The 12,448-nt window shown below is 37.1% G+C and overlaps 1 protein-coding gene across 2 annotated transcripts in view; it reads right to left on the bottom strand.

Moving 5' to 3' along the window:
- rnf130 (ring finger protein 130) overlaps nt 1-12,448 on the bottom strand; it is a 44,892-nt gene that overhangs the window by 6,290 nt on the left and 26,154 nt on the right. For both annotated transcript variants that reach the window (XM_084133618.1, XM_084133617.1), the window contains exons 4-7: nt 11,577-11,827; nt 9,395-9,466; nt 4,262-4,344; nt 214-310 (exon numbers count right to left, since the gene is read on the bottom strand). In XM_084133618.1, coding sequence (XP_083989744.1) covers nt 214-310; nt 4,262-4,344; nt 9,395-9,466; nt 11,577-11,827 — 503 coding nt within the window. The remainder of the gene's footprint in view (nt 1-213; nt 311-4,261; nt 4,345-9,394; nt 9,467-11,576; nt 11,828-12,448) is intronic.

Below are 12,448 nucleotides of genomic sequence, written 5' to 3'. Positions count from 1 at the left end.
GGATAAATCATAATAAAATCATAACAAATCAAATAAGAGCCTTATAAAAGTCATAACCTGCTGCCCTCTGAGATCAATGTGTCTGTTGTGTACACTTAGTAGCACATTTTGTGGAAAATTGTTCCCAGAAGCTATAATGTTACAAAACCTGTTTTTTTGTTTTTTTTACGAGGAGATGTCTTCGGAAGTGTGTGTGTGTGTGTGTGTGCTCACCATAACCCCCAGAGCTTTAAGGATGTTGAGTTTACACATGGGACAGGTGCAGTGCTCATTTAGCCAGGGATCCACACACATTTTATGGAAGACATGCCTAAAGAAGAGATTAAAACATTTTGATAGCCATAAATAAAGCACATCTGCATGTTTTAATCATCTGTTGAATTTGTATATATTTCAAGAGTAATACATATGGTTGCAACAACATGAATATGCATGAATAAAATCTTTCTAATCTCTCTATTGCTATTATTATAATAATTCGTTTAATTTATTTAGCGCTTTTCTGGGTAATATAAATGTGTATAAATGTGTATTTTCTGGTAATATAACTATGGCTGCGCCAGAACGCCTACAGTACCACACACCAGCTTATTGGTGGAGAGGAGACAGAGTGATGAAGCCAGTCAGTATATATGGAGATGATTAGGAGGCCATGAAGATGGACAGAGACCACTGGGCAAATTTGGGTTTTTGAATGACCACAGAGAGTCAGGACATCGGTTTAACGTCTCATCCGAAGGACGGTGCTCTTTGACATTATAGTGTCCCCGTCACTATACTGGGGCGTTAGGACCCACACAAACCCCAGGGTGAGCACAAACCCCTACTGGCCTCACTAAAACCTCTTCCAGCAGCAACCTAGTTTTCCCATGAGGTCTCCCATCCAGGTACTATCCAGGCTCAGCCCTGCTTAGCTTCAGTGGGCGACCAGTCTTTGGCTACAGGGTGATATGGCTGCTGGATTATAACAATGCAAGACCATGAAATGCAGCATCAAGCCTTTGATATCACCATAATTCTTTGCAGCAACGATTTGAAACTGCTCTAAGAACACTAGTGCAAGAAGGACATTACACGTAAAAGCACATTACACATTTATATTACTAGAGGAGAGAGTGAGAGGCAGATTAAAAGCAATAAGCTGGTGGACTTCAAAGCAGCAACATGAGCTTTCACAGAGAGCTGTTGAGTCTCTTCTCCTCCTCTTCCTCATATCCGGCTGCTGCACAATCTGAGCTGTGTTTACTCCAGGAAAGACCCTGGGCTCTCGACAGCGGAAACCCTCTTCATGAGGGAGATTCTCGGCACAAGCCAGCCATTGAATCTCGTGCTAGAGACAAGGCTGTTATTGTGGCTCAAAAGATTGTAGGAATCTTTCTGACTGCATCATAGAGCTGGGCAAATTATATCTAAAATGATGCTTAAAAGGTCTTACATTTTTAATCATTGTCATTTATATGCACACATACAACAATGCATAGTAATTAACAGCATTGTTTACCTATGTATATTTATACATTTTAATGATAAATGCACACAGATTTTTGAAACAAAACACATTAAATACATGTATAATACAAATTCATTTTATAAATATATAAAAGTTTGGGGTCAGTGCAAAAATATTAAGCAGCACAACTGTTTTAAACACTGATAATAGTAATAAATGTTTCTTGAGCACCAAATCATTGTATTAGAATGATTTCTGAAGGATCGCGGGACACTGAAGACTGGAGTAATGATGCTGAAAATTAGGCTTTGCCATCACAGGAATAAATGACATTTTAAAATGCATTCAAATAGAAAACAGTATAGTCCCAACCGGAATAAAGGCAGGTTCCTCAGCCACAAGTTGTTTCGAAAAAGAATTCCGAACAGAACTACTGGGCAGGAGAGATAGTGGAATACAGCAGCAGCAATACATTTGAGAGGGGTTATCTAAGGATATCAAATAATGCTAAGTACGTCTTACATACTGCGACTAACAGGTGCTGAGAGGACCCATGCTTCTGAAATTATCCTGCAACAAAGTTACGTGCAAACAAACTCCAACAAAGCTTTATTTTCTTGGATGGAGAACATGCAAACAAGAGTCAAATTAATTATTAATGAGGGTGCTTACAACACAAATTATACTAAAGAGATGCATGCCATCAAACTACGGCAGACCAGCTCTATATGTCTGGGCCCAATCTTTATGTACTGTATTCTTTTACAGTTACCATATCACATGCATGTTTATACCATTTACATGCATATGCAGTCAGACAGATCCATGAAGTCAAGGGCACACCCCTAAGAAAGTTACAGAGAAACAGCGAAGCTAATGCACAGGGACGTAAATTGAACGGCCTAGGCTAGGTCAAGTGTACTGCCATTACTTGTGCTTTGAGTTATTGATTGTGGTTGGAGATGCTTATGCTTAAGAGAGCAGAGACACTCACATTAAGAAGGAATAAGATAAGATGGTAACTTATGCTCAGAAGTCTCTTATGCTCACCAAGGCTGCAATTATTTGATCAAAAATAACATTGTTTGTATGTTTCTATGATGGTACAGCTAAATTTTCAGTATCAGTACTCCAGTCTCCAGAATTCTTTGATGTACATTTTTAGAATATATTTGAATTATATTTGAATATAATTCTTTTGTAATATTATAATGTTTTTACAGTAAGAATGGTGGGAGTCCCATGAAATCAAATATGAGTTTCTGTTTTCTTTCCTGTGTTGACATATTTAGTATAGAAATAGGAAGTTAGGGGCAGGACATTTATTTCATTTTTTTTTTATAGCCAATAGGCTTTTGTTTATATATTTTGCCATGTTTTGGGAGTGTGTTAGCTTATACATGACCTGAAAGCCATCAGAAATGGACTAAAAGTTTGATTTCATTGAGTCTTCAATGCTTGTAAGGCCTACATGGTCATCCAACCCTTCCTCATTATGACTAAGAGTCTGAGACTGGTTTGTAGCTGGATGTCAGCAGCTGTCTGAGGCAGTACAGGCTGCAGCTCATGAGTGTGTTATTTGATCTGACTGGAGTGAAGCAGTGATTCAGCCGTAAGCAGAGAACAATGCAATTAACCCAGCTCTGGATTAGCGTTTCATTGCTGCTGTGCAGTTGTAGAGACAGAAAGTGGGAGAGAAAGAGATAATAATGATAGAGTGAGTGGGTGTGGAATGGATGAAAAGAGAAATGGTACGACAGATTTCATAGAGAGATGACTGATACTGTACTTAAAAGGATAGTTTCTTTACTAGTGGTTCCAAACATGTATGACTGACTTTGACAAAATGAAATATGAGCTAAATGTCCAATTTATTTAATAAAACAGAGAGCACAAAGTCATTTAGGTCTGGCCCAACATCAGGGAGAGTAAATTACAACTAATGGTCTCCTTAAAAGGAAGCACCTCAATTACTAAAACAGTGGCAACAACAATATGTCTGCCAAAAAGAGGAAGAAATAAAAAAACAGCAATAGTGAGAAAACTAGTGATTTACTGCATGTTGCAGTTATAATGTGTGAACGTGTACAGCATGTGTGTTTGCTGTGAGGTGATCCACAAAATTTGCAGTCAGACTTCCAGCTGTGTGACCAGGTCATACTAGGCAGATGGTGTCTGAAACTGTAGGAAAGGGCATACTTGTGTATTTGTGTGTGCATACTGCATGTCGCATCCCTTTAATACAGTGTGCATGAATAATGTGTATCTGTTTGTAAGTATAAATGGGTGTCTGTGTTTGTGTGTTGGATGCCTAGAGGTCACTGGAAGCTGAGCTGCTAAAAATAAGCAGAGTGGGTCTGACAGGGGCAGTGTGATTCACAGCCACAGCAGTGCCATATTTCCTCAACAAAATCACATCTCACAACAGCAAGTGACCCCTGATCTCCCTTTCTCTCTCCCTCTCTCTCCAAATGTCATTTGACCATTATTCAAAGTCTGGGGTCAAAACCAAATTGCACTGGGCAATGCAAAGAGATTTTTTCAGCAGACAACATAAGCTAAGTTGTTAAGAAGACAGAAATATCTTCATCTACACCATAACAAGGAAAGTTTCCTGAGCAAATTCAGAATGCAAATGATTATAAATGCAATTATTACTACTATTATTACTACTACTATATTATTATTATCCATTAACAAAAAAAGAAAAGAAAAGAAAGAAAAATCGTGTACCTAGACTTTTGTGGAGATTATAATGCCCTTATTACACAAAACAAAACTAAACACACACACACACACACACACACTTACTTGCAAGGTAGGATGCGGACCACATCGTTCAGCTGATAACCTTCGATGCACACCGCACAATGATTAAAATCTGGTTCTGTTTCCTGAAAAACATGAACAAGCCAAATAATAAAGATGAGCTTTTTCATAAGTCAAACTTTAGCTAAAAATGAAATTGTCAACATTAGGACACTCCTGTAAGATACATTAGGGCAGCTTTAAGATCATTTGCCAGTCAAACAAGAAAGAGGGCAAATGTCAAAAGGCAGATCGGATGAAAATGATCAGAAGATAAAATGCAATAAATGACCATGTGATATGACACATTCTAAACTTATCAATTATGAATATCTTTCATTTTTAAAATAGTTATGTGGGCTGCATTTTTGACCAATGCTACTTAGCACAACAACACAGAAATAAAAACCAAGCGACCATCGCAATGTCCTGCTGCTCGTCACTTGGTGGATGTGATCAGCTAAGGACAAAAAAGAAGAAAAATGTTTTTTTCCCCTGTATTCAATATGACTATACAACAACAACAACCATTTTAAAATGATACTTTTATTGTATTATTATTTAAATTATAAAAATTAAACAAATAATTAAGAAATATAACATACAGAAACAACTCTTAATATATCTCCCTTTAGGAGTTATAGGATCCTTCCTACTATTTATACTTAAGCATCACTAGCCCATTATTATTAAATATGCATGCTGGCCTTATGACATGCATTTATGAGAAATGGGTATAAAGTGTGAAAATCATTTTAACTCTTGGCAATATGCTTTGAGTACCTGCATTTCACTCTATATTGATCTGATCTCTTGACCTCCTCCTTGCCTCGTCCTTGCGTTCATCTCACCCAGCTATTCTCAAGCTCACCATTTAAGGTTTAGATAATACTTTCATACAGTAGAGAGTGAAACTAAACTAAATTATTCAAACAGATTCAATTAAAAAAAGTCCAACTACAGCAATCTGTACAGTTACAATAGCAAAATATATATAATATATATTAAGTACAATCTGAGTGCAATACTGTATACAACAGGGCATACTGCACATAATAATCTCTTTCTTAACTTCTGGAAGTCCAATCAAACAATAAGTCAAGGCACAAAAAAAGAGCAGTCACTGGTTGTTTGTCACTCGCTGAATGAATGATGAAGTGGTTGTGTGCTGTACATTTTGGCAAATGAAGTAGGCCATCTGGGTATTCCATGAACACCGTAGATTTGCATACCCTGCATCGTACACATACTGCATACTCCGGCATATGAGGTTTGATAGCACGCCATTCTGAACATTTCGACTGTATTTTGTGTCAAATAATTTCCTAACACAGATCCCAAAAATACAGGAATATAAATAGAGTAAAATCAGAAAGTAGTGTGGAAATCATTTCATTAGTGTAGTTCTAGAAACTCATGTCAACTTCCAGAGAAAACTATAGGAAGCTGTAACAGTGTATCCATCTAGTTATTGCAGGATGAGTTAGCAGGACATCGTTCAGCAGATTTAGTAGACAGAATGTGTCAAAGATGCTGTATTTCTCTGGCTCCGCTTTCAGCCCATCTGTCATTTGACTGACCTGTGAGTAGACATGTGCCGGTATTCGGTAATGCGATAAATCGCGGTAATGAATATGCACGATATTGTTATCGCGGGCACTTCAAAATACCGTGAAAAATAATAGATCCGAATTTAGATTTTTAAAACGCGCATTATAGCTTATTTTCCATCAACCGCTTAAACAAACACTGCGTATATGCTGCGCGAAACACTTGCGCACTCTGATGTAAACAATCGCCACGTGTATAAGCATGCGGCCGGTGCGCACTTCTAGTCTAATGTAAACAGTCCTCACATGGAGAAGCAGCATGGTGGAAGGAGGAACGCCGCCGCCGATCTATCCGGATCCATCCCGCTTCTAAAAGCAGAGCTGCCAACTCGACGCATTCAGCGCGAGACTCTTCACACGCTCACGCCACACATCCGTTTTCTCACGCAGAGAAAAATCGCGGAGCAAAGAGGACACGAAGACCGTCAAACAAGACAGAGCAGGTTACTTTTGATATGAAACAGGAGAACAATTGTGTCACAGAACGTTACATTTAAACCATTTAATGACCAGCAGCATGTTAGATGACTAAAACAAATAGATAAAGAGGAGTATTTTGCTGAATATTTGCGCTGCACTTTTTTGCATATTTTTTTATATTTTTACTTGTGTCATTACATAATTGTTATTATAATGAAAACCACATTATATTTGATTTAATTAGTTATTTGTAACCTTTAATAATACCAGCTGATAGGGCTCTATATGGTTACATAGCATTATGTGAGATTTTTTTTTTTTCATGAAAAAAAACAAAACATGTGGGCTATCTACTGTAGCCTTCTTAATATTTATCCAAAATTAGTCAATATTGAATCAAGATTTAAATCAAATCCCAAGTATTGAATTGAAATCATTAAATTTGTGTAAAGCAATACAAACAGTAGCCTACCAGTCATTGTACCATGTAATCATTGTAACATGTTGTCACTAAACTTAATAAAATTCAGTTTAGTTACCAAATGTTTTGACAATCACAATTACACCTTGTGATGCAAGTTTTATTTATTTTTTTTACATCCCCCAATCCATCTGTTTCTCATGTGCAATTAAAATATTGTGATAATACCATATACCGTGATAAAAGATCACTCAATTAATCGCAGCATGAAAATGTGATACCGGCACATGCCTACCTGTGAGGCGATCTTGACATCACTGAGGAAACATTGCCTACTTGTAGGAGTGACTAGTGATCTGCATTTCTACAAATGGAATTAAAAAAATTAAATACTAAGCTTCAGGTTTTTATAACTCTTAAGTATCAATTAAGAAAAGCAGATTATGACAAAATGATCTAGTATAGAGATGTGTATCTGCTTATTATTGTATTTTATTTTAGCGATGAACAGTGTTGTTATCATTAACTAAAACAAAAACTATAAAAACTGTTTTCATTAATTGAAAAAAATCAACTTCGCAACTGTTTTTAACTGATCAGGATCGGCGATCCTAAGCGTTGTACATCAGCGGTCACACAGGTGTCATGCAGTCGGGGTCAGGAAATGCATGTTTGAGCTTCTGTCTGACAGACTGGCATTCTGACACCGTGACCTTCGTGCTTTCTAATCTTATCTCCACTTTTTTTCTTTTTGTTGCAATTGTTCTGCTTATTGTACATATAAAATACAAGACGTTTATATCAGTAGTCCCATATTCATAATAAGACGTCCTGATCAAGTTTTTTTTTAATTAAAACTGAAAGAAAAATAAATTAAACCTAAACATTCTAATATCCTAAACTAAACTATAACCTAAGTATCCTAAACCTAAACTAAATAACTAATAAAAATGACAAAAGCAAATAACAAAATTATTAAAAGTTAAACTAAAAATATCAAAATAAGAGCTAATTCAAAATATTCATGAATACTACAATAGTATATAAATAATACTATATTATCATCTAATAATAATTGTATTATTTATCAGTATATCATTTAATTAATTCCATTATTTTTTAGGCAATTAACAGCTCTAGTGTATTGTGCTACAATAACTGCTTGTATGGTATTCTTACTCTATAATCACAAATTCCTGTAAGACTTAGTATTATGTAGTACACCAAACAGCAGTAACATTTTCAAATACTATTTAGATATTATCATCATAGTATAAATATACCTCTAGTAGCAAGCAACGCATCACTCAGCCAGCTAACTCGACCTCCCTGGGCATGGAGCCATTTAGAAAGTGACAAAAATCCTCCTAGGTTTTATATCACACTCTGTCTTGTTCTTCCTGGAAGCACCTTCTCTACTCTAGATGCTATTTCTGTCACCTGGCAGTGTCCTGTCTACTCTGCATGGTCAAGGTCATGTTGTGGTGAGTGGTGTTCGGTTTCTAATGGGCCCCTCTTAGCGCGAGAGTCATCGACTGTGGTCCTGCCGGTCCCTGCAGAGGGACTTGGCCAATACTCAGAGGCCGACAGGCTTCGGCCAAAAGCAGTGAAGCTGTAAAGATGCTTCATCACTGGAAAATGTGTCATAACTGATCGAAAATGTGTATGTGATCAAAAAGGAAAAAGTAGAGAGAGAGAGGTAGAGGAAGACAGACAGACAGACGTTCTCTCACTCAATCTCTACTGAGCATGACCTCTCAGATGAAAGGTTTCAATTTCTTGCAGCACTTCTCCAAGGCCACTGATGTTTTATTCATAGCTGATGTGAGCTGACCTTGACTGGGCTATGATATGCACTGACTGGCACGGCTCCACCCCTTCTCCAAACCGAACAGCTGTGAAGTCTCACGACCCTGACTCGCTCACCTGACAGTCATTCACCTTTACACAGGTCAATGTCTCTCTTTGGACTGTGGTACAATCAGCAACATTACTTGCTGAGATGAACCTAACCTGTCTACCACCAATATTAAACAGCCAATTATTGATTAATTAAGAGCAATCAGTCATAAATATAAAAGAACCAATACTATAAACCAAAGGTTTATGACGCATTCTATTATGTAAGCAATGATGCATTTACTGTGCTTTAGTTTTTGTTATCCCTAGTCACATTATTACAAAAAAGCAGTGCTGTTTGTTTGGATGTAAACTGAAACATGGATTTCAACAGTTTAACCTGTTCTGAGTTTGCCTTTTCTGAAGTAATAATAGTGATCATATGCATCCAGCAATTTCCAGGCGTCGTGTTCTGTTTATGCTCTTCAGACGTCTGCTTTTAAACAGCATGCACTCTGGACTGTAATGTATGGGTTGTTGCTAGACCGCAAGACTGGTGGGAGAAACTTGGATTTAGTAACTACTTGTATTTTTCAGAAATTAATTTAGTTCTCGAATGCAGCTGTAAATAACCAAGATGTGTGCGTAATGAATGTGAATAAGCACTCGGAAGAAGAGTGACAACCATATTTAGCTGCAGTGTCCAGTGAGTCCTTTTTATGGAGTATGGAGATGCATTATGAATGGAGAATTACACAAACCGTTCCATAACAGGAAACGGTTCCATAACAGGCATGGACATGAGCCTGAGAAAAATAAACAAGCAATGACATCAAAAGACCTCACCTTGTCCCCTCTTTTTACTGTCCTGGTAGTCAGCTTGCTAATGGCCTTCTTGGCAGCGTCTCCCAACCGTCGCTATAGTAACAAAGGACGAGAGGAGAGAGTAAGTCACATCATTTTAGATTTGCAGCTTAATTTAATGAAACAGGAAATTAAAATGACTAAAAAGAGTTGGGGAATAAAAGACTCAAGAACAGCAGAATTTTTTTTTTACAGATTTTGATAAACAAGGTAGGGGTAAATAATAATGAGGAGAAAGCATTAGCGATATTAATTGTCATAAAAGCAACATATCTGAGTGTCTATCAGGATCGTATTAAGCAAGGCAGAGTTAGCGAAAGGCATGCCAGAGACGGCCATAAATAAAAGACTAAGTGCAGTCTGTGATGGGCAGTTCATTGTCTGTGTGTGTTTATAAGTGTATGTTCTGAGATGTCCTCGGTCTTCATTCTGCCAATTTATTGCCAAATAAACAGCTCAGTGATTTACTGCCGACAGTTTACAGAAAATGCCAAAGGACCAATTGGGGCCCAAAGGATTAGCGCTAACTAAACTGTTTGTGTGTGCTATATTTGCAAGGGCCTCAAAATGTTCTCACAAATACAGACACAAACAAACCTCTTAAAATTGACTCAAGAGGATGGTCTTCACAAGTACGGTTCATAAAATGGCCAAATTATGTTTTAATTAAAGTTTAAAAATGCCAAAGGGGTTAGGGTCAGTCTGCACTAATTATAATTAGCTTAATTAAAGAACAACAAATCAATGGAAGGTACAAGCAATTACATTTATGCCAAATTCAAAACATTAAAATGACCTGCTAATCAGCTAAATACATTTACACTACCTTTCAAAAGTTTGGGGTCATTAAACATTTTTCAGATATTTTTGAAAGAAGTCTCTTTTGCTCACCAAAGATGCATTTATTTTATATTGTGAAATATTATTACAAATATTATTAAAATAACCATTTTCTATTTGAATATATCTTAAAATGTAATGATGGCAAAGCTGAATTTTCACATGAAGTGTCACATGATCCTTCAGAATTCATTCTAATATGCTGATTAGGGCGAAAGGAATATTTCTTCTTACAAGCAATGTTGGAAACAGTTGTTCTGTTTAATATTTTGTTTTTAGTTTTAATTCTACAATTCTTAGATGAATAGAAGGTTAAGCATTTATTTGAAATAGAAATGTTTTTTAACATTATACATGTATTTTACTGTCACTTTTAGTCAATGCATAGCATTCATGCTGAATAAAAGTATTAATTTATTTAAAAAAAATGTTTCTGCCCCCAGAACAGCAGTGTACTGTAAATGTACATCAAAATGCTAATAACTATCATAAGTCAGTTATTTTTTTTTATTTTTATTTTTTTTTACATCATATCATTAACAGATGCATTTACAAGACATTTGCACAGTGAATAAGCCAAAATCAGGTGTGCAGAGCAAAACCAGGGTACTGGGAATAAACCTACATATGCCGTTCAGATTTTGCTGAAACTTCCCTTTTCCCTATATAATCAATCCCGTTTAAGTAACCATACACATTGTCAAGTTATTAAGCATAATCTGCACAAGGTCTTGCATATAAATGCACTGTTTTTACTTAACTCCTCTACAGTAGAAAAAATACATTTTATATTGTAATGTGTATTGTGTACAGATCTCTTTGCATTTATTGTAATTGTGTCTACTATTTCAAATCTAGCTGGTGACTAAGAGATTCAGATTTGACATATTTCAACTTTATAAAAAAAATGAATACCAGCAGCTGTTATTACCACCTTATTATAGCCTGTTTATGTCAGTAGTAAATTCAGAGGTCTGATAAAAGCGAAAGGGCAGCGAGACATAAATACTACAGTAGAGAAATGAGGTCTATGAGTCTGTTTGTGTGGAACCAGTTGCTGAAGAGGCAGAGTGTCACCGCACACGCACACGCACACGCACACGCACACGCTCACGCACACGCACATTAAGATTTCATGAGCTAGGAAGGATGGGCCATTTACTACTATCTTTGAGCACACGGTAAGTTCTTGAAGGTCAGATAAGCCTGTTAAATATCAGGGAGGTCTTTGAAAGAAAAATCTGGCAAGGTTTTAGCTGCAAGCTTGAGGGTGAGACTGGGTTTGTGTGTGTTTTCTTCAAAATAACTGTGTGTTGTTTAAGACCTGACTGCGGTCCCTTGCGCTGGTGTCTCTGATCTTCTGGATGAAGTAGAATATTAGCCAAGCAGACGAGATGATCATCAGTACAATGAAAGAGATGGACACGAACACCAAGGAGCCACGGTTGATGTTCTTAGGCAGCCCTCGTGACCCCACCATCACGGAGACCAACACAGTCTGGTTCTTCTCCAGGAATCCCAGAATGTCCTTTCCAAAGGACTCAGTGATCATCACTGCCACTATGTCTCCAGTGCCTTTGGAGAAAGAACTTATATAAGAACATTTTGTGATGGGGTACTACTACTGAAGATACAAATATACAGGGCTCCATACAAACATTTTACAAAAAAGATACACAATCCATACCAGGTTGCACCAGATGTATTTATTATCATTTTGTTATCTGTTCAGAGCATATCAATCTCACAGATATGCACTGATCTTGTCCAATTCAGTGTTATGCTCCTAAGTCTGACCTATTAAACATTCACACAAAATGGCACAGTAATCATGCCACCAGAAAATGAGGACAAACAAACACTTCGTCCACCCCCCCCCCCCACCCCCACCCCCACCCCCCACAAACACACATAATTAGACCGATCTGGAGCTTAGGCCATGCCACAGACACTGATATAATTCAGGCCCTCAGGCTTAGCAATAATAAGGTTAGAACAGTACAGATGGAAACCTATTGCAGACCTGCCCTAGTCAGTGATCAAATCTCACCATATTCTGCACTTGAACTGCCCTATAACAAATGCGATGACAAATAGCATCACATAATTATTATGATGATAGAATATGTTTAGGCAAATGTGACAAGACAGTATGTTACTTTTTGACCGTAGCAAAATATGATTAACCCCTGATGC

This window comes from Abramis brama (genome assembly GCF_963993115.1).
Source record: "Abramis brama genome assembly, chromosome: 13".
NCBI classification, from domain to species: domain Eukaryota; kingdom Metazoa; phylum Chordata; class Actinopteri; order Cypriniformes; family Leuciscidae; genus Abramis; species Abramis brama.
Note: the sequence above shows the minus strand (reverse complement) of the source record. Positions and strands in the feature narration are given on the sequence as shown.